The sequence below is a fragment of the Garra rufa genome, chromosome 25 (assembly GCF_049309525.1).
Source record: "Garra rufa chromosome 25, GarRuf1.0, whole genome shotgun sequence".
NCBI lineage: Eukaryota > Metazoa > Chordata > Actinopteri > Cypriniformes > Cyprinidae > Garra > Garra rufa.
Window position 1 is genome coordinate 37,845,452 of NC_133385.1, and position 23,184 is coordinate 37,868,635.

General features: G+C 40.8%; 1 protein-coding gene across 2 annotated transcripts; it reads left to right on the plus strand.

The window, feature by feature from the left end:
• The first annotated feature begins 4,749 nt into the window (after positions 1 to 4,749).
• On the plus strand, positions 4,750 to 22,874 carry flnca (filamin C, gamma a (actin binding protein 280)). Of its 2 annotated transcripts, XM_073832284.1 has the most exons (48): positions 4,750 to 5,420; positions 6,746 to 6,994; positions 7,770 to 7,867; positions 8,427 to 8,577; positions 9,233 to 9,351; positions 9,459 to 9,536; positions 9,645 to 9,807; positions 9,884 to 10,084; positions 10,239 to 10,295; positions 10,928 to 11,065; positions 11,180 to 11,306; positions 11,429 to 11,565; positions 11,651 to 11,844; positions 11,949 to 12,062; positions 12,244 to 12,387; positions 12,516 to 12,639; positions 12,725 to 12,885; positions 12,974 to 13,064; positions 13,140 to 13,309; positions 13,417 to 13,534; positions 13,611 to 13,873; positions 13,961 to 14,558; positions 14,646 to 14,822; positions 15,377 to 15,539; positions 15,666 to 15,826; positions 15,993 to 16,160; positions 16,275 to 16,398; positions 16,479 to 16,635; positions 16,720 to 16,909; positions 17,003 to 17,026; positions 17,145 to 17,389; positions 17,609 to 17,708; positions 17,800 to 17,940; positions 18,032 to 18,160; positions 18,250 to 18,423; positions 18,531 to 18,692; positions 18,781 to 18,984; positions 19,075 to 19,227; positions 19,329 to 19,451; positions 19,568 to 19,804; positions 19,898 to 20,167; positions 20,263 to 20,400; positions 20,493 to 20,608; positions 20,938 to 21,070; positions 21,184 to 21,360; positions 21,462 to 21,680; positions 21,850 to 22,062; positions 22,159 to 22,874. In XM_073832284.1, exons 1-48 carry the CDS (start codon positions 5,048 to 5,050, stop codon positions 22,344 to 22,346), a joined length of 8,154 nt encoding a protein of 2,717 aa, XP_073688385.1. In that variant the 5' UTR covers positions 4,750 to 5,047; the 3' UTR covers positions 22,347 to 22,874. The 2 variants fall into 2 exon arrangements, with proteins under 2 accessions (XP_073688385.1, XP_073688386.1); XM_073832285.1 differs by lacking the exon at positions 10,239 to 10,295.
• The last annotated feature ends 310 nt before the right edge of the window (positions 22,875 to 23,184 follow it).

The window sequence follows — 23,184 nt, forward strand, 5'->3', positions numbered from 1 at the left end:
AGCCACTCCTGGCTCATTCATCTTCTCGCCCTAGCAAGCTAGGTCCAGAGGTCAAAAGGCGCTTTCCTTCTATTAAGGAAAAGAGATTTTACCCCTTTGGTCTGGCAGTTTCCCCAGACAAAGGTGTATTTCTCGTGTCCTGGCACCTATTTACCAGGCACTCCTCATCCCTCAGCGTTCTGGCTGTGTCCTAACTGATTTAGTTTACTCTCCTCCTGGTCTGGCAGTTCCCCAGTCAGGAGATGGATTTCTACCCTCTTGGCCTGGCAGTTCCCCAGGCAAGTGGTGTGTTATCTCGCCTCGCGTGCTTGAGGGCCGAGGCTCATATCCCTCTGGTCTGGTGGTCTATCACAGACGGAGATGTATTACTACTCGCGTCCTGGCAATTTCCCCAGGCGGAGCCATTCCAGTGTTCTGGCAAGATCAGCAGGCACTTCTTGTGTCCCTCTGTTTCTGGCTATAGCGCAGACAAAGGACTACCACTTCTCCTCGTGTGCCTGAGGGCCGAGGTTCATATATCCCTCTTGTCTGGTGGTTGATGACAGACAGAGATGTATTCCAGTGTCCTGGCAAGTTCACCAGGCACTTCTTGTGTCCCTCTTACTCTGGCTGTAACGCAGACAAAGGACTACCATTCCTCCTCGTGTGCCTGAGGGCCGAGGTTCATATATCCCTCTTGTCTGGTGGTTGATCACAGACAGAGATGTATTCCAGTGTCCTGGCAAATTCACCAGGTACTTCTCGTGTCCCTCTTGTTCTGGCTATAACGCAGACAAAGGACTACCATTGCTCCTCGTGTGCCTGAGGGCCGAGGCTCATTTATCCCTCCTGTCTGGTGGCTGATCACAGACAGAGATGAATCCCAGTGCCCTGGCAAGATCACCAGGCACTTCTTGTGTCCCTCTTGTACTGGCTGTAATGCAGACAAAGGACTACCATTGCTCCTCGTGTGCCTGAGGGCCGAGGCTCATTTATCCCTCCTGTCTGGTGGCTGATCACAGACAGAGATGAATCCCAGTGCCCTGGCAAGATCACCAGGCACTTCTTGTGTCCCTCTTGTACTGGCTGTAATGCAGACAAAGGACTACCAATTCTCCTTGAGTGCCTGAGGGCCGAGGTTCATATATCCCTCTTGTCTGGTGGTGGATCACAGACAGAGATGTATTACCACTCGCGTCCTGGCAAGATCACCAGGCGGAGTCACCACAGTGTCTCAGCAGGTAAGTATTCTAGACGCTGTTTCCTTCACGGTCTTGCGAGACCAGTCAAAGGACTATTTTGTCCTCGTGTGCCCGAGGGCCGAGGTACAATCTCTCTCCCTCTTGTCTGGTGGGCTCCACAGACAGAGATGTATTACCACTCATGTCCTGGCAAGTTCCCCAGGCTGAGGTTTGTTCCTGTGCTCTGGCAAGTTTCACCAGACACAACTTTTTCCACCCTTGTCCTAGCAGACACTAGGCAGGGCTTTGGAAATTATGGGGGCGTTGATACCTCGTTCCCCATAGCGTTTCAGGACGCAGTGTTGAGTTCCCGGAAGGGAACGTCTCAGGTTACGTATGTAACCCTGGTTCCCTGAGGGAACGAGACACTGCGTCTTGGACCATAATTCCCGCACCCCTGCGGCGCTCGCTTCATTCCCTTGAGGTGACGCCGGCTTCAAACGCACGTGCTTTTATACTTCCTGGTCGCTGACGTCACCGCGCCTGTGACGTCACTCCCGTTTCTAATTGGACGTTGGACTATGACTCAGAGTGCGGCCCGCCAATGGCGTTCCCCATAGCGTTTCAGGACGCAGTGTCTCGTTCCCTCAGGGAACCAAGGTTACATACGTAACCTGAGACGTTCTTCAGATGTTAAAGGTTCTTTATGGAACCATTTAAACAAACAAGGTTCTTCTATGGCATTGTGAAACACCTATTCATTTTTAAGAGTGTAGGACTAGGAAGGCACAGTTTATAAAGCACAATATCTTGTAGAATTTATTTTTGGCAAAGGCTTGACCCAAGCTTAATACTAAACTGATATTTAAAATAATAGATGCACACATTTTTATTCTCTCTTACAAGTTAATATTTTATTGCTTATGAAATCTGGGGTATAAGACAGATATTGTAAATGCCCATGTGAAATGCAGGATAATCATTTAATGTGTCATTGATGTGTCAGAAAGTCACATACATTCATCTAAAACGGCCATGCTGAGTCACTTTGTCTGGTCATTTGTCTGGTCAAGAGGGGACAGCCCAAAATAAACTTTGGTGAACACAATCTTTGCCAAACACTATTGCAACTCAAGACATTTAGAAACAGAGAACATTCTAGAACGTGTCAAGTTGAAGCAACATCTTGACATATACAAAATCTGTTAATTTTCTAATGAAACATAATTGATTTCTTTTAAACACTTGTTTTTAAAAATGTTTTACTTTGAACATATTGACACTCATTTTCTCTGTAAACAGGGCACTTTCACTTGCTCTCAGAAAATCAAATCAAAGGGAAGCACAAGAGCACATGCCATGCTCTGACTGGATTAATATTTGAAAACATTTACCACATGATACCAGCCACAGTTTGAACTTATATGATTTTGTATGAGCAGAAGGATCCCAAGGCCTTTATAAAAACACCTTGTGTTGTGTGTATTGTTTTTATTAAATGTATTTATTTATTTAAATGAAAACTGATTATGAACAACATTTTTGATTGATATAATAAATAGCCTAAATATCGCATTTCATATGCAGGTTCATCATCTGTTGTATGCAGGGCTGGCAATGTCTATATTTCTCAGTTGAATTGAGTTTTAAATGTAATATGTGACCCTGGACCACAAAAACAGTCGTAAGTAGCACAGATATATTTGTAGAAGTAGCCAACAATGTATTGGGTCAAAATGATTGATTTTTCTTTTATGCCAAAAATCATTAGGATATTAACGGAACACTCCACTTCTTTTGGAAGTAGGCTCATTCTTCAACTCCCCCCGAGTTAATAAGTTGAGTTTTACCGTTTTTAAATCCATTCAGCCGTTCTCCTGTTCTGGCAATATCACTTTTAGCATAGGTTAGCATAGATCATTGAATCCTATTAGACCAATAGCATGTCGTTCAAAAATGACCAACGAGTTTCGATATTTGTCCTATTTAAAACTTGAATCTTCTGCAGTTATATTGTGTACTAATACCGGCGGAAAATGTAAAGCTGCGATTTTCTAGGCCGATAAGATTAGGAACTACACTCCCATTCCGGCGTAATAGTCAAGGAAGTTTGCTGCCGTAACATGGCCGAAGCAGGCGGGAGTGTAGTTCCTAATCTTATTGGCCTAGAAAATCGCAGCTTTACATTTTCCGGTGGTATTAGTACACGATATAACTGCAGAAGAGTCAAGTTTTAAATAGGACAAATATTGAAACTCATTGGTCATTTTTGAACGCAATGCTATTGGTCTAATAGGATTCAATGATCTATGCTAACCTATGCTAAAAGTGATATTGCCAGAACAGGAGAACGGCTGAATGGATTTCAAAACGGTAAAACTCAACTTATTAACTCGGGGGGAGTTGGAGAATGAGCCTATTTCCAAAAAAGTGGAGTGTTCCTTTAAGTGAAGAATATGTTTCATGAAGATATAAATTTCCTAGATATTTTGTAAATTTCCTACCGTAAATATATTAAAACTTACTTTTTGATTAGCAATATGCATTGCTAAGAAATTCATTTTGACAGTTTTAAAGGTAATTTTCTTAATATTTAGATTTTTTGGCACCCTCAGATTCCAGGTTTTTCAAATAGTTGTATCTCAGTCACATATTGTCCTGTTCTAACAAACCATACATCAATAGTAAGCTTATTCAGCTTTCAGATTATGTATTAATCTCAATAAAAAAAAGACCCTTATGACTGGTTTTGTGGTCCAGGGTCACATATAATATAATATAATGTAATATAATATAATAAAGCAGTATGCTTTAAAGGTATGTGAAGAACACTGCACATATTATGACAATTTGTCAATTGCTGCGAAAAGAATAAGCAAATAATTTATTCTACACTGTAAAAAGTTTTCACCAGTTTCAACTTAAAAACTTAAGTTCAGCAGCTGCCTTAAAATTTTAAATTAAATCAGCTTAAAACTACAAGTCATTTTAACTTATTACAATAAAAATGAGTTGATTTAACTTGTGAGTTGAAATGACTTAAGTTAATTTAACTTAAAAACTTTACAAGTTTAGCAGCTGCCTTAAAATTTTAAGTTGAAACTAGTAAAAACTTTTTTACAGTGAGTGATTCACATTTATACTATTCAGTATGTATTTAGAAGGAGCTGTTTGTAATTACATATCGTCCTTCATATACTGATCATTTATAATCACATGTAACAGCCTATGTGTGACATGGACGCTATAATGTGAAGTGTTGCCCCGGCGTCACCCTCTATTTTTGTCGTGACTTTGTCATGCAGACCTGGTGACCGCACAGTTTACAAATGAGAGGACATGCAGCCGCCCACTTACCCCGATAGTCCAGAAATAAGTGTGTGTCAACTGGCCAATCACAGGCTGCCTCATTCATTTCGACCAATCCGATCTATCGCCGTTATCCTTCAGAATTAGAAATCTGTCCGTCATACTCCAGTATACAGCATGACATCAGTGTGATGTAATCCCTGGAGTCCTGGGTGCATTTAAACCCCCTTCATTCACCCTCTCCTCATTTCAAACAGAGTTTCACTCCTGCGAACCGTGGAGCAGCACAGTGGCTTTAATTTTTCAGAAAGTGATATTCTTCAAACTCAAAGAGTCCATTAAGAAGTCGCGACTACATTCGTCAAGGAACTGAGAATTAAAAACGGGGACCGGCCGCCTTGTAAACCGTAAATCGGATAATCTATCATCGTCCTGACAGAAGATCACTTTTCACAAGTGTCCGTGAAAGTCTCTCCAAGTTTTGATCTGTTCTACAGCGAACGCGCCTCTGACACACTCCCGCAAAAGTGACGAGCTGTGAATTTCCAGCATTAGCGGTATAAAAGCAAGAGTCCATTATGAGCAATTACACAGATTTGGAGGATCTGCCGCCACAATACTACCAGGGCACAGACTTTGGGGAAGAGGAAGAGGGGGAGATGCCAGCAACAGAGAAAGACCTGGCCGAGGACGCGCCGTGGAAGAAGATCCAGCAGAACACCTTCACCAGGTGGTGCAATGAACATCTCAAATGCGTCAATAAGACCGTCACTGACCTCCAGAAAGATCTTGGCGATGGCCTCAAACTCATCTCGCTCCTGGAAGTCCTCAGTCAGAAGAAAATGTACAGAAAGCATCATGTCAGACCAAACTTCAGACAAATGAAACTGGAGAACGTGTCGGTGGCGCTGGAGTTTCTGGACAGGGAGCGAATCAAACTGGTGTCAATAGGTAAGATCTGCTTTAACTGACACTAATACTTACATTTCAATAAGCATCTTTAACATGGTATAGACCCTATAACACTTTCTTCAAATTTTAAAGAGTGAGATGCAAAGATAGATCCAACTTTGGTGACATTTTACAGATTTTACAATTAAGAGATGATTCAAATCTCAAACAACAATAATCATCACCATCACTATCAAATATAGACTGTAAAAGTCTGAATATAATAATGTACTAATATAATTAAATGTGGACTGTATGACAGTAAACAAGCATTACATTATACTAGTGAAAGTTGTTTTTTAGGTCAGCTTATCAACAACTTATCATTGTCCCTTTTTACATTTGAAAGTACATCAACAACCAGTCTGTTTAATGTTAAAATATTTGTAGTTTTATAAATTACTTTTATTTATTCATAACTTGTTGTTTATTAATAGCTTATTATTAGAAGTGAAGCTGAAGTGATCACACATTAATGTGTTTTGCTCTACACTGTTATACCTCAGAAAGCTCTGTGTTACAAACACACAAGCCTGCTTATAAACCTTATCAGCAGTCAAATGCTAACTACTTTACCTCACTCTCTTAAAGTTAAGCTGTCTCTGGGAGTAGTATTTCAGCACCATGTGCAAGTAGTTCACATTGGACTTAGTGTCAGTGAAATGGAAATAGTTCTGAAGGGCTACTGCTTGCTTGTTGAGTAAAGGTGAAATCTGTCCAGACATACGATAATAGCTTGTTGGAGCATTAATACATTCTGAGTAAATTGTCATGCAGTGACCTCACTGTAATTTCAGTTCAGCGATTCTTGTTTAGAGCTGCTTGTACAGAACAGCACTCTGTGTAAACCAGTAGTGTGAAGGTGTTTAGGGGAGACTTGACTCCTTAACATGCCACGTCTGGATGTCAGTGTTAATTCTAAGACGCAAAAGTAAACTGAGACAGAACTATGAATACAAATAGCTATTTCTACGTTTTAATAGTAGGCTATGGAAGTAACAGCAACAAATTAGTGGCTTCTAATGCCTTTTTAAAAAATGTCCACTTTCCCTTAGGCTGATAAATAAATATTGCATTTCATTGTGTGTTTTTGCGAAACTAAAAAAGATGCCACAGTACCAGTAGTTTTATTTAATGCAATCTGCTGAGTATTTGTTGACATTCCCAGTGGAATCTTCCCATATGATCGGAAAGGTAATCCAAGCAAGTGATTCATAGAGTAGAAATCAATAAAACCAATGTCAATTTGTATAGTCCCACAAATCCAGTCACATAAAGCCCATTTGCTAACTCAGTTTTCTTTGGATTGTCTTTGACCCGTGCAGACAGCAAAGCCATTGTAGATGGGAACTTGAAGCTGATTCTGGGTCTCATCTGGACACTCATTCTCCATTACTCCATCTCCATGCCCATGTGGGATGATGAGGATGAAGAAGAGGTTAAGAAACTCACTCCCAAACAACGGCTGCTGGGCTGGATTCAGAACAAGGTGCCAGAGCTGCCTATTAACAACTTTAACAAGGACTGGAGGGATGGCAAGGCCCTCGGTGCCCTCGTGGACAACTGTGCCCCTGGTAAGTTCATATTTTGACATAATCACGTTTCTATGGTTTGATTTTGGGCAGGTGCGATTGGGTGAGGAAATTTTGCAAGATTGTACTGGCTCTCACTATTAAAGTAGTACTTTGACCATATTTAATGGTTCACTTGTGTTTCGATTTCCTGATGTAAGGGCAAGAACACAAGATAACTACTTTTAATAAATAGAATTTATAGTGTTAATACCAATATAAAATGACTAAAGTATTTAAATTATATCATAAATTCAAGAAATATTTGAATATATGTGTATCACTTTTCTTTTTGAGAGCTCAATTCAATTTTTGTCATTAACTTGAAAAAAAAAAATAATATGGCAATAATAAACTATATAAACAAAGAAAAACCTGTATTATAAGAATGGATAAATTATACAATACAATTGAGAATTTGAGCTTCATAGATTTACTGCATCTGAATCATGACCTACTTCCTGTGAACTCTTTGCTCACATGGAGGCTTACTGAGGAGAGTGTTTACTTCGGTGTAGCTGATATGAAACAGTCCCTGTGAGACAGTCATGACCATACAGGGTGCTGCTGGCTTTTGACAACTAACAGCATAACTTTTATCATTATATATTTAGGTTACATTAAAAGTCTCTTAAGCCAGTTTTTATAAACAGTTTCTAAACTACAAATCAGGTTTATGGGAGGCCTGATTTTATAATTTATTTTACTTTTTTAATTCATATTTTGTAGCCTAAAAAAGTTAAATGATTCACTCGTATCATTTTAACTCTTTGTGTAGGTCTGTGCCCTGACTGGCAAACATGGGACCCCAACAAGCCCGTTGCAAATGCTCGTGAGGCCATGCAGCAGGCCGATGACTGGCTCGGTGTGCCACAGGTGAACATCCACTCAACATGAACACCACATGTTCAGCCATTTATTTATTCTTTACTCTACTTCAGCCACAAGGAGGGTAGTGTCTAGGCATGGGTTTGCCTGAAATGCTAGTGCTTTCAGTGGTTTCAGCAATTTAACACACTGTGCTGCTCCATTATCCTCATGGCATAAGTGTGAGATGCCACAGATGGTGTAGGGTATGTGTCATAAATTCTTGGGGCTGAATTCCCTGCTGACTGTTGAGGGGATGTGGGAGGGGTCTGGGTCCTGGTAAATCCTGTCCTTGACTTGTTGAAGGCTGCTTCAAACCTCAGCACTCTGTGGATAAAAATAGTATCTGAAGAGATTGCCACTACCTTGTGATGGTGGAACAAATGTGATGGTGAAAAGAAAATGCTGAAAGGGTGGGGCTTTTTTCATAAACAAGCCTCATGATGAGTTACTTTCTCAATGGAAATTGAATGTATTGTTTTTTTAGAGCACATGCACATCTTGAAAGCAATGATTACTGAATAAAGGACCACTAAACATGCAACATCTATGAATTGTTGCTCTATAGGTGATAGCTCCAGAGGAAATTGTGGATCCAGATGTGGATGAGCATTCAGTGATGACGTACCTCTCACAGTTTCCCAAAGCTAAACTAAAGCCTGGAGCCCCTGTTAAGCCAAAGCAGCTGTACCCCAAAAAGGCCAAGGCCTATGGACCAGGTGAGCAATCTACAGTGAGGCTTATATACCAATTGCAGTTGACTTAAAACGTCACAAAAATTGCTCTGTCAACACAAAAGCTCACAGAGAGTTTTTAACAACACATACAAATTACAATATGTGACCCTGGACCACAAAACCAGTCTTAAGTCGCTGGGGTATATTTGTAGCAATAGCCAAAAATACATTGCATGGGTCAAAATTTTAGATTTTTCTTTTATGCCAAAAATCATTAAGAAATTAAGTAAAGTTCATGTTCCATGAAGATTTTTTGTAAAATTCCTACTGTAAACATATCAAAATGTAATTTTTGATATGTAATATGCATTGTTAAATACCTAATTTGGACAACTTTAAATGTGATTTTCTCAGTCTTTTTGATTTTTTTGCATCCTCAGATTTCTGATTTCAAATAGATGTATCTCGGCCAAATATTGCCCTATCCTAACAAACCATACACCAATAGAAAGCTTATTTGTTGAGCTTTCATATGATGTATAAATCTCAGTTTTGTCAAATTTAACCTTATGACTGGTTTTGTGGTCCAGGGTCACATATGACCCTTTTTATGCTTTGTTTTGGTACTTTGGATACTTTGTTTGCATACAGTCAAGCATTGTGTATGAAAGTTTTATTTGTATTTTTTTGAAAACAGGTATTGAGCCTCAGGGGAACATGGTTTTGAAGCCAGCTGTTTTTACTGTTGAAACGCTGGAGGCTGGTCTTGGAGAAGTGATTGTGTATGTAGAGGACCCAGAGGGTCACACTGAGGAGGTGAGACATGACAGATGTTTTTCTCTAACGTTCTGTAATTGTTGCATCAATGTGAAACAAACCATCAATGACAATTTAAACTACAATCCTTCTGTTAATTTTGTTAGGCTAAAGTTGTCCCCAACAATGACAAGAAAAGAACATTCTCTGTCACCTACGTGCCCAAAGTTGAGGGGCTCCACAAGGTATGGATTAGAACAAGAACATGGACTGTACTGTACAGTGTCCATTTAAGGATATAAACCAATGTGTTTCCATCAGCATGGTTGTTCATCTATTCTTATGTATCACAGGTGAAAGTGCTCTTTGCTGGTCAGGACATTGATAAGAGCCCTTTCATGGTGAACGTGGCAAAGGCTCTGGGCGATCCCAAAAAAGTACAGGCTCGTGGTCCAGGTCTAGAGCCAGTGGGCAATGTGGCCCATAAACCTACTTATTTTGACATCTACACTGCAGGTGGGCAAAACGCACAGACTTGTTTTGGAAGAGGCTTTGCTATATGACGGTGCACTCAAAGTCTCACCATTTTCAGGTGCTGGGGCTGGAGATGTTAGTGTGGTCATTGTTGACCCGCAGAATAAAAACAACACTGTGGAAGTTCTTCTGGAAAACAAGGGTGATAACATCTTCCGTTGCACCTACAAACCTCTGCAAGAGGGGCCGCACACTATCCATGTGAGCTTTGCTGGGCAGCCAATTCCCAACAGCCCCTTTAAAGTGCATATCTCTGAGGGTAAGTGTCTGATAATTTTCCTTTCTTATATATCTTACTGTCTTTATGGTGTATTCTTCAAATGAGTCTGCCATATTGGAACAGTACATGGGCAACAATCAAAAAGAGTCAAAGAATCTCTCCACACCCCAAAAAACAATTGTTTATTTTGTAGCACAACTTAAACCTTCTGCTGGGGCTCCGAAGCAGGTACTCCCTCTTAAAAAGAAAGGTGCGCTGCCGCTCGACTTTGGTCCATGTCACTTTGTGCGGGCAACGGTATCTAAGCTTAGCTTCTTGCTTGTTCGCGGCAGCTTGATTCCTGCCATGCATCAAAACTTTGAGGCATGATAGGAAAGAGGCAAAAGTTGGAGTGTAAGTGTGTTTGTATTGGAAGAATGGGGTTTGGCTCCAACAATGGGTATAGGATACAACACTAAGTTAAAGCTGTGCTAAGAGGCACAGGATATTTGCCTGAGTGTCATGAAAAAAAACAAACAGCTTTTTCATATATTTTTATACATCTTGTTGTAATAGAGTATTTTAGCCCTAGATGTAATAATATAAGTTTGGATGTTTATAAAACATTAATCAGTGACCAATATTCTGGGATTATAATGCTGGCATTGTATTTTATGAATGTCCTGTGTATTGCATATTTCCACTTATCATAAATAACTTGCTCTGTATGAGGATCTGTGACAGCAAAACAAAGTAGCATTGCAATTTTCCAGTTCCTCATCAGAGCAACTCATTAGAAGCAAAGCTCCTTGCTTGATCTTACTAACATTGCTTCAGTCTGTGCATTTGAAATTTTTTTGAACATTTTATAATCTGTTTATTTTCTTTCTTTCTCCTCATCAGCCAGCAATGCAAATGCCTGCCGTGCCACTGGCCGGGGACTGCAGCCTAAGGGTGTTCGGGTGAAGGAGGTGGCAGATTTCACTGTTTTTACCAAAGGAGCAGGAACTGGAGAGCTGAAGGTCTCCGTTAAAGGGCCAGGTGGGAAATTTGTAAATTTGCCATCTTTTAAGGGTTTAATTCTTAGTCTGTTTGCACATTATATAATGTGCATGTGTTTAGGAAATACTGATGGCTGAATGTGTATGTTTTCAGGAGGAGTAGATGTGCCTGTGAAAGTACGTGATGTTGGTGATGGAGTGTTCAAGTGTGATTATTGTCCTCTTAAGCCTGGAAAATATCAAGTAAACATCACATGGGGAGACCAGCCTATTCCACGCAGGTGGGAGCAAGAAGTACAACCTTGTTAACCATTGTAATGCAAATGTACACCTTTCTTTATGTCAAAGTTTCCGGCCTTATATTTTGTCCAGTCTCAGCACTGTTTAAAACTGTTTATTTTAGCCCATTTGAAGTGGAGGTCAGCAAGGAAGCTGGACCACAGAAGGTGCGGGCTTGGGGTCCTGGCTTGAAGACTGGAATGGTTGGCAAGTCAGCTGACTTTGTTGTTGAGGCTATTGGTACAGAAGTAGGAACTCTAGGTAAGTAATTCTAGATAGGAAGAACATAATTAAGATTTTCTTTATGCGTACAACAACTGTTTACATGTCATCTCTTTCTTTAAAGGGTTTTCTATTGAGGGTCCCTCTCAAGCAAAGATAGAGTGTGATGATAAAGGCGACGGTTCCTGTGATGTGCGTTACTGGCCCACCGAACCTGGAGATTATGCGGTTCATGTCATCTGTGATGATGAAGATATCAAAGACAGCCCCTTCATGGCCCATATACTTCCAGCAGCTAATGATGTCTTCCCTGAAAAGGTGGGTTAACATAATGGACATAATAATCAAAGACAGTCATCTCTTATTTTCTTAACTTTTGTTGTCAATGTCAGTATTATTGATCTGAAGGATCTCATGTGCAGGTCAAAGCATTTGGGCCAGGCCTGGAGCCCACTGGAGTTGTTGTCAATAAACCAACACAGTTCACTGTTGATGCTCGACAAGCTGGAAAAGGCAGTCTGAAGATCTATGCTCAGGTGTGTCCATGTGTAATATTCTCAATGTTTTCTTTTGGCAAACATAAGTTCTGTAAGTAAAATCAATGTTAGAGGGTAACAAAGGACAAAGACTCACTACTCCAACCAACGTATGTGCACATATGAATCATTTTGTTTGTGCAAACTGGCTAAATGGTGACCTGCTGGGTTTATCTTCTAGGACGCTGAAGGCTGTGTGATTGACATTCAGATTACTGATAAAGGAGATGGCACTTTTGTTTGTACATATGTTCCTACTAAGCCAATGAAGCACACCATCCTAATTACCTGGGGGGAGGTCAATGTACCCAAGAGTCCATTTAGAGTGAGTATTCCCAGTGTAGTATTTTAGTTTGTATTATCTAATGGTGTTGTTCCATCAGAGCATGAGTTATTGTTTGAGATTTAACTTGGTTGTTTGCACATAATTGTATAAAACTCTGTATTTTACAGGTTCTTGTTGGTGAAGGCTGTCACCCCGACAAAGTGAAGGTCTTTGGGCCTGGAGTTGAGAAAACTGGCCTAAAGGCCAATGAGCCCACCTACTTCACTGTTGACTGCAGTGAAGCTGGCCAAGGTTTGCAAAACAAGTTAATTTTGTTCTCTTTATATGACAGAGTAAAAGAGAGTTATTGTTGCTAACCATTCTGTCTATATCGTAGGTGATATCAGCATTGGGATCAAATGTGCCCCAGGTGTAGTGGGTCCAGCAGAGGCAGATATCGATTTTGACATCATTAAAAATGATAACGACACCTTCACTGTCAAGTACACACCCCCTGGCCCTGGCCGTTATACCATCATGGTGCTCTTTGGAGATCAGGTAAAGCAGCCTTCTTGCTTCTTGCCAAAACCCAATTGTATACTAATGCTATAGGTGAACGTCTCAAACTCTTCTTTGCCTAACACAGGAAATCCCCACTAGCCCATTTAAAATCAAGGTGGATCCTTCTCATGATGCTGGTAAAGTCAGAGCCGAAGGTCCTGGACTGAACAAGACAGGTGGGTGTAAGCAACAGTATTAACACCTTAAGCCCCAAAGAAATGAAATTTTATTGACACAGCTTGGTTTTACAGGCGTTCAAGTCGATATTCCAACCCATTTCACCATCTTCACGAAGGGAGCAGGAAAGGCTAAACCAGAGGTGCAGTTCAAAACTGCTGCCAAAGGAAACGCTGTTAAAGATTTTGAGATCATTGATAATCACGACTACTCCTACACCGCGAAGTACACTGCTCTTCATCAGGTTAGGAGTCATTAACATCTATTCAATTCTGTTTTTACTTTGAACTTGACTATTATTATGATGGGAAATGTTACGTCTCACCAAATGCCTAATCTTCTGCAAAATAGGGTGAGATGGCTATCATGGTCACACATGGTGGAGATCCCGTTCCTAAAAGCCCTTTCGTAATCACAGTCGCCCCTCCACTAGATCTTGGCAAAGTCAAAGTTCAAGGCCTTAATGAAAGTAAGCACTTTATCTCAAAGGTTAACTATAAATGCATACTGCTGTAATGCTTATTAAACTGCTGTATGTGTTGCAGAAGTGGAAGTTGGAAAGGACCAGGAGTTTATTGTTAACACGAAAGGGGCAGGTGGACAGGGTAAGGTAAATGTGAGCATAACCTCACCCTCTGGTAGACCGATACCTTGTAAGTTGGAATCTGACAAGACCAATGAGGCCACCTGTGTAAAATACATCCCACCTGAGGAGGGCCTTTACAAGGTGGACATCAGCTATGATGGGAACCCCGTTCCAGGAAGTCCCTTCGCTGTAGAGGGGCTCATGCCTGCTGATCCCTCCAAGGTAAGATGAGAGCTTGTTGGGAATAATAGGTTTCTTGACAGTGTTGAATGAGCTCTATAATTTAAATTTACTGGATTTGCCACATAGGTTCGTGCCTATGGACCAGGACTCAAGGGTGGTATTGTGGGTCAGCCTGCACACTTTACTATAGACACAAAAGGGGCAGGTGCTGGTGCTCTGGGTCTAACACTGGAAGGCCCCTGTGAGGCTAAAATTGAGTGCCAAGACAACGGTGATGGAACCTGCTCTGTTGTCTACCTGCCCACAGAGGCTGGTGACTACAACATTAACATCCTATTTGGGGAAGCACATATCCCTGGTTCTCCTTTTAAAGCTGTTGTCAAGCCAGCTCTGGATGCTGGCAAAGTTATAGTCAGTGGACCCGGACTGGAGAGGGCTAAAGCTGGTGAGGTGGCCAGTTTCACAGTGGACTGCAGGGGAGCCGGAGAGGCTGAACTCACCATTGAGATTGTGTCAGATTCAGGGGCTCAAGTTGAAGTTTGTATTCAAAAGAACACTGATGGAACATTTTCTGTCACCTACACGCCCCTCTTTCATGGTGTACACACTATCACCATTAAATATGGAGGTCAGCTGGTGCCCAAGAGCCCCATACGTGTTCAGGTGGAGCCAGCTGTGGACACAAGTGGCATTAAAGTGTATGGACCAGGAGTCGAGCCCAGAGGTAGTATTTAAAAACTTTAACTTTCTGTGATGACCTTTGCAACTGCAACTCAGTTATACACTATTTTCCTGTTTTTCTTCCATCAAGGGGTTCTCAAGGAGGTGACAACACACTTCATTGTGGATGCCAGGGCCCAGACTAAGACCAAAGGAGGAAATCATGTTAAGATTCGCATCATCAATCCATCAGGCGCAAACACAGATGCATATATCACTGATAAGGGTGATGGCACATACAGAGTGGAATACACTGCTTTTGAAGACGGTACGTCACAGAAATAGTGATCAAATAGGTTTAAGGGAAAAAATATGTTGAAGGCTTTTAGATTATTTAATATATAAATATTGGATATGTAGTAGATAGTGAAGGAAACTTGTCAGGAAGACATGCATGTATATATCTTAGATTGGGTATATATAAATACAGACCATGGCATGTTTTGAGAAGCTTTCAGAGCTTAGAAGTGGAACTGAATGAGAACATATGACAGATGCGGGGAGAGTTTATAAATAGGAAATGCATTGTAAAAAGAGATGATTAAATAGTTGTGTGCCTGACTAGGGCCCGCCGCACAGTTGTACAGAAATACAACTTGTATTAATACCAACGACAGCTGCAGATCACAGTTAAAACAGAGCAAATAGCAAAAGCTATATGCTATCAAACTCTGAATGTTTCTTTTTCATAGATGCAATTATAAGCTAAATATTAAAAAACTGTAAAAAAAAAGAAAAGTGTAAGACAGCTATATCCTATGAAGTACGATTGTCATAATCCAGAACGCTTTAAATTAAAGTATTTTTTTTTGCTTTGTGTAGGTTTGCACCTGATCGAGGTCTTTTATGATGATGTTGCTGTTCCTAAGAGCCCCTTTAAGGTGTCAGTTGTGGAAGGTTGTGACCCAACACGTGTTCGAGCTTATGGCCCAGGCCTGGAAGGTGGGCTAGTTAACAAACCCAACTGCTTCACAGTGGAGACAAGGTATGGAGTCTGTACTGTATGTATATGCAATCATTAGTGCCTGAAGAGAAACTCATATTTGCTTTAAAGCTGTATTAGATTTGCATTATTTTAATCTCATTGTAAATCCATGCTTATAATTTTTAGGGGTGCCGGGACGGGTGGTTTGGGCTTGACCATTGAAGGAGCATCAGAAGCCAAAATGTTCTGTAAGGACAACAAAGACGGTAGTTGCAGTGTTGAATACATGCCTTTCACTGCTGGAGACTATGATATTAATATCAATTACGGAGGCCAGCCTATACCAGGTAAAATATTAACTACCAAAATTCCTATAAATATATTAACTACCTATACAATAGAACTTTATCTATACATAACCTTTTTTCTTTTAACTGTGTAGTTCTATTGCTGCTTTATTGCAGCTGCTTTTTTGTATTCGGGTTTAGAGCTGTGTTCTTCCGCTGTTCTCAGGCAGTCCATTCCGGGTGCAGGTTAAGGATGTGGTGGATGTCAGTAAGGTGAAGTGCTCAGGTCCTGGACTTGCTAACAGAGTTCTTGCACAAGTTCCACAAACCTTCACTGTGGACACCAGCAAAGCAGGAGTGGCTCCTCTGGAGGTGCAGTTGTATGGACCAAAAGGTACATAACAGAAACCCTTTTAGTCCAGCAGGAATGTACTCTGAGCCAAACATGCCAATTTAATTGACGATGCACTGTAAACCACTTCAATCTTGAACATGTTCTGTCTTATAGGAACTCTGGAGCCTGTAGTTGTTAAAAACAACCGGGATGGAACACATACTGTAAACTACACCCCTGCACAGGAGGGGCCACATACTGTGTCTGTCAAATACGCCAACCAAGAAGTACCTAACAGGTAAGAGCATAAAGTCATACAGTTTAGACTGTATTCATTTGTTCAATTTCTTATCTCTTTGATTTTGTGGTTGTAAACAGTCCATTCAAAGTCAATTCAGCCCCTGGACACGATGCCAGTAAGGTGCGTGCTAGCGGACCTGGTTTGGACACTAAAGGAGTGGCTGCCAGTCTACCAGTGGAGTTTACTATTGATGCTCGTGATGCAGGAAAAGGCCTTCTGACAGTTCAAATCCTTGTAAGGCTCTCTTCTTATATGGAAAACCTCAAAACAAGGCATATATTACCAAAGCAGTGCATTTAAACGTTGTGTTGCATTTAGGATCCGGAGGGAAAGCCGAAAAAAGCCAGCATTCAAGACAACAGAGATGGTACCTACACTGTGTCTTATGTGCCAGACATGACTGGCCGCTACACCATAACCATTAAGTATGGTGGAGATAACATCCCATACTCACCTTACAATGTCCAAGCCTTTCCCACTGGTGATGCCAGCAAGTGTCTGCTCACAGGTATTGCTTCAATTTTGGTGCTTTTAAAGTTTTGTTATTTCTTTTCGCAACTCTGGTTTTACTCAATTTTGTTTTCTTTTTGCTTTTTTTCAGTGTCTATTGGAGGACATGGTGTTGGTAAGAAACCAGGAATTAATTTAAGATAATTTTCTGAATGGTGGAAGTTCAATTACACAGTACTATTACACCAGGTAAGTTGAATTCTTTGGTTTTAACAATGTTGTTATTTGAGCAGAAAGCCTTGGGCCCAATATTAAGATGGCAGAAGAGACATTCATCACTGTGGATGCAAAAGCTGCTGGAAAAGGGAAGGTAACATGTACGGTTCTGACCCCTAATGGAATGGAGCTGGATATGGATGTTACAGAAAATCCAGATGGCACCTTCGACATATATTATACTGCACCCGAGCCGGGAAAATATGTCATCACAATCCGCTTTGGAGGGCAACACATTCCTAAAAGCCCTTTTCAAGTCATGGTGAGTGAGATTACTGAACAGGTGTGCTGGACTATGTATCAGTGCTATGATAACGGCATGATAGATAGAGCTACTGATAGTGATACCAGGGGCATTACAACAGAAAGGGATTTGAATGAGATGGTTAAAATGTTCAATGTTGAAGTGTCAGAATGACAACAGCACACTGTCTGAAACGTTGTTTATTGTTTGTTGATTGTCTTTCATATGTTATCTCAGGCTACAGATCAGCCTGTTGTACCAAGAGAAGACGCAAAGCCCATGTTTCAGCCGTTGAACTTAGTTATCCCATTCACTGTCCAGCAAGGAGAGCTCAGCGGTAACATCTTTAATCATATTTATTTAGAGCAATAATGTTACTAGTCGTATGTACTGGTTTCTGAAGTATGCCATGTTTGTTTTGTTTGCAGGGGAGGTGCGTATGCCCTCTGGTAAGACAGCTCGTCCTTTCATCAGGGACAACAAAGATGGAACAGTCACGGTGCAGTTTCAGCCTACAGAGAGAGGCCTGCATGAAATGGATATAAAGTATGATGGCAACCACATCCCAGGTTGGACTCTATTTTGAAATGTGTGAAGTGGAATGGTACTTTGCACCAATCTTGATACAGAACCATGACTTGAATGCAATTATGTTCACAGGAAGTCCTTTGCAGTTCTATGTAGATGTAATGAACACTGGAATGGTTACAGCCTATGGACCTGGTCTGTGTCACGGGACAGTTAATAAACTAGCCACTTTTACTGTTGTTACCAAGAATGCCGGACAAGGTACATAAAGGGGTTCTTTTGCAATAAATGTGAATTTATTTTTATAAGAAGTGTGCTAAATTATAGTCCATTTTGTTTGCCCTTCACAGGTGGTTTGTCCCTTGCTGTAGAGGGTCCATCTAAAGCAGAAATCAGTTGTAAGGACAATAAAGATGGCACCTGCACTGTGTCCTACTTGCCCACTGCACCGGGTGATTACAACATCATCGTCAAGTTTGATAACAGCCATATTCCTGGCAGCCCCTTCACAGCAAAGATTACTGGTATGACAACAAATCACTTGTGTTAAAAAAAAGACCTGGCTAAAATAGCTAAACTCTTGCCCATGGTGACTTACTATCCTCACTGTTAATGTGTCATGTCCATGTAGGTGACGATTCACTCCGAAGGTCTCAGCTAAACGTTGGCACAGCAGCAGATGTCTCACTGAAGATCACAGAAACAGACCTGAGCTATCTGACAGCTAGCATTAAAGCTCCATCAGGAAAGGAGGAACCATGCCTGCTGAAGAGATTGCCCAACCGGCACATTGGTAAGCATGGGAAAAGCCATAAAATGCTTTCTGCATTATATTCTAAAACATTGGCATTGATTAATCTCTGTGCCCCTTGCCTCGCCAGGTCTCTCGTTCACCCCAAAGGAAGTGGGGGAGCATGAGGTCAGTGTGAGGAAGAGTGGGAAACATGTGAACAACAGCCCTTTTAAGATTATGGTAGGGCCTTCTGAAATCGGGGAGGCAAGCAGGGTCAAGGCTTTTGGTAAAGGTCTCGTTGAAGCACACACCTTTGAAGTGGCCGAGTTCTTTGTGGACACTAGAAATGCTGGTATGTTATTGCAGTTCTTTTGGTGTTACAGTTGAAACCTGATGCCGTACACTTTTTTAAAATGATTTTTACACCGTCTTGGTTTTAAAGGATATGGCGGACTTGGATTGTCAATCGAGGGTCCAAGTAAAGTGGATATCAATTGTGAGGATATGGAAGATGGAACATGTAAAGTGACATATTGCCCCACTGAACCAGGCAACTACATCATCAACATCAAGTTTACAGACAAACACATACCAGGTTACCTCTTTGTTGTTTCTTTATAATGGTATACTCATGTAGAGTAGCAGTCGCCAATAGTGGAGATTTGTAACATTTTGTTTGCTCGTCTTACTCTGTAGGAAGCCCCTTTACAGTGAAGGTAACAGGAGAAGGAAGGATGAAGGAGAGTATAACAAGAAAAAGGCAAGCTGCCTCTGTTGCCTCAGTAGGCAGTGCATGTGACCTAAACCTCAAAATCCCAGGTAAATACAATTGTTAGTATATACAATTTTAAAAATGCATTTAAATGGAATACAAGAAACTGTTACAGAGTTAGCCAGGGTGTCTAAAAACTAAAGTTTTTGAAAATCTCTTACAGGAAATTGGTTTCAGATGGTGTCAGCACAGGAGCGTCTAACTCGTACCTTCACTCGCAGTAGCCACACTTACACACGTACAGAACGCACAGAAATCAGCAAGTCCCACGGAGGTGAGACTAAGCGGGAGGTACATGTGGAAGAGAGTACACAGGTTGGCGGTGACCCTTTCAGAGATGTTTTTGGCTCCTTCTTGGGAAGAGAACGACTTGGAAGCTTTGGTGCAATAAGGCAGGAGGGTAAGGATAAATTATTATTAAGCTCCCTTCGTCACAAGAACACCTCTAAGCTTTTGTTTTACTAGTTACCTTCATTGGTTTTCCCATTTCCAGGTGACACAGGGATTCAGGGAATGACAGCCCAGGTGACCAGCCCTGGAGGAAATGTAGTCGATGCAGAGCTTGTTGATAGTGGGAACAGTACCTACAGAGTCCGCTTCGTACCTACTGAAATGGGTTCTCACACGGTCAACGTCAAATACAGGGGTGAGCATGTCCCTGGAAGTCCCTTCCAGTTCACAGTTGGGCCCCTTGGGGAAGGAGGCTCTCACAAGGTCCGGGCTGGAGGCACAGGCCTAGAGAGAGCTGTTGCAAAAGTTCCTGGTATGTTCCAACAGATTTTGTTTTCTTCTATTTTTTGTAATGATAAATATTGTCATAGATTTCCCTCTCATTTTCTGTGCCTTTACTCTCTGAAGCTGAATTCAGCATTTGGACAAGAGAGGCTGGAGCAGGCGGACTGTCTATTGCTGTTGAGGGTCCAAGTAAGGCTGAAATCTCCTTTGAGGACAGGAAAGATGGATCCTGTGGTGTTGTTTACCTTGTGCAGGAGCCAGGTGAGGTTTACAATAGAATGTGCTGTGATTTGAGTTACACTCTTAAAATCACTCGAAATCATGGCATTCTCATTCTCCGTTCCTTCTTTCAGGTGACTATGAAGTTTCCATCAAGTTCAATAATGAGCATATCCCAGATAGCCCCTTCAGTGTTTCTGTTGCCACACTCTCTGATGATGCACGTCGCCTTACTGTTACAAGTCTTCAGGTAAGCTCTAAGTTAGTCACAGCTAGGAACAACCGCTCTATGCTTGAACAAACAGGAATGCTTAGATCATATAACATATGATGGTAGTAACTTCATCAACTGTAAAGTTCAAGAGCAGCTCGTTTTGCTTTTTGAGTCATGGCTGAGTTATCTTTGTCTGTGATCTGTAATTGGACTCCATGTCTGTCCAGGGCCATGCTATTACTTTGTTGAGCAGGGATTAAGTGTTCTGTCTATTTATCTCTACCTATCGGCCTCTCTGTTGGAATGAATGTGTTGCTGTGCATTTGAGTGGGAATTCATAGTGGCACTCCTCTTTTTATGTGCAGGAGAAGGATTTAAAGATTAATCAGGAAGCCTCATTTGCGGTTCAGAGGAATGGGGCGAGAGGTGTCATAGATGCTAAAGTTCATGCCCCCTCTGGTGTAATAGAGGAGTGTTATGTCACTGAACTGGATAGTGGTAAGTTGTAGAATTGTTGATTTATCTTTTAAGATCATTGGTTATTCGCTGTCATGCATTGGCAACAGGTTTTAACAGAAATGCAACTTTCCTGGTTTCCCTCCTTTTTATAGATAAGAATGTAATTTGCTTCATTCCACGTGAGAATGGTGTTCATTCCATTGATGTGAAGTTCAGTGGAAGCCATATACCAGGTAGCCCATTCAAAGTTCGTGTTGGAGAAGCAGAAAGCGTTGGAGATCCAGGGATGGTGACTGCCTTTGGTCCAGGTCTTGAGGGTGGACGCACAGGTATTGGTCCACCACAATGTTGAACTGGCTGAGCAAGAAAACATGCAGCAACTTAATACATCACCAGCTGATCTAACCATAATCTTGTGTTCTTACTGTAGGGGTCCCCTCTGAGTTTGTCGTAAACACTTGCAAGGCTGGTTCAGGTGCCTTATCTGTTACTATTGACGGTCCCTCAAAGGTCAAAATGGACTGCACTGAGTGCCTAGAAGGTTACAAAGTCTCTTACACACCTATGGCACCAGGAAACTATCTTATATGCATCAAATATGGTGGGCCACAGCATATTGTCGGCAGTCCCTTCAAAGCAAAGGTTACAGGTAGGATGAAGTTGATTAAACTTCTTAGTTTGATGTAAAGGAATGTTTCTTGATTCTTGCTTTTTTGCTGGTAATCAATATTATGCCTGAATGCTGTAAACTGAACCAGGAACACAATTGGTTAGAGATTTGTGACTGTGGATGTCAACATGTCTGTTTCTTGCTGTAGGTATGCGTCTTTCTGGGGGCCACAGTCTACATGAAACTTCATCAGTCATTGTGGAGACGGTCACAAAATCCTCAAAGATGGCAGGAGCTTTCAGCTCTCTGTCCAGCTCCAAGTCAACTTCAGATGCCAGTAAGGTTGTATGCCATGGTGCCGGCCTCACCAAAGCCTGCGTGGGTCAGAAGAACACTTTTTCCGTTGACTGTAGTAAAGCAGGTAACATAAAACAAAAATAAAGCTAATAATGGTTTAGCACTAACAAAATGCAGAATTATACAGGATATTTATTTCAGTTTTTTTTTTTACTTTCAGGTTCAAACATGCTAATGGTTGGTGTTCATGGTCCCAAGACTCCATGTGAAGATGTGGCTGTTAAACATATGGGAAACAAGCTTTACAATGTAACCTACACAGTAAAGGAGAAAGGAAGCTATGTTGTTATTGTTAAATGGGGGGATGAAACTGTACCAGGAAGTCCCTTCCAAGTGAGTGTTCCTTAAACTGCTTATACAGATTTCATAATTAAAAGAAAAACTACTTAATTGAACAACATTTGCTGAATTTAGGAGAGAAAAATAATTAATATGAATATACATTGACTTTCTCGCTGAGGAAAGCTTTATGACAGAGGCTGATCTTAGAAGGTGCTGCCTTTTATGTAATGTTAACCTGTTTGACGCAAATGCATTTTAATACTGTTTTGAATGCCACAATGTACCATTTATCTTTAAAAGAGAAAAGAGTTTTAATTAATAAAAAAGAATAAAGGAATAGTTCAATTAAATATGTCTATGTATGTCTCTTCTGTATAATCACCAAAAGAGAAAATGTATTTTACAGAGGGAGATTTATTATTTTCAAAGGAACTTTTGTTGGTCAGGGGGACATCACAGCAATATGATTTTGTGTTCTGGTTTTCAAGTGTAAAGATGTGTCCAGTGCTTTTATATGCTTTATAGAATGTTATTTTGTTATCTTAACCAATTATTTAATATGCATTTGAAAACTTAAATAAAGAATAAAACTAAGTGTGTTGATTTGTCTGTTCACAAAAATAGCATACTAGTCATTGTGTGTTCTCAGGTGAATCCTAAATGTTTATGGTATATAAGAACAAATAACGGGTTTACTATAATTACATCCTATGCATGCTGCAATGCATTCTGATTTCAAATATTAATTTTCATGAACCCTTGACCCCATTGTTATTTTATCAATTATAACGAACACATATTTCACAAATGTAGTTTTTTGATAGTGAAACCTACCACTTTTTTCTAAAAGGCACAATAAAAACTTTGTACATAAATTAGCCTTTTTCCAATTGTGATATTAGCT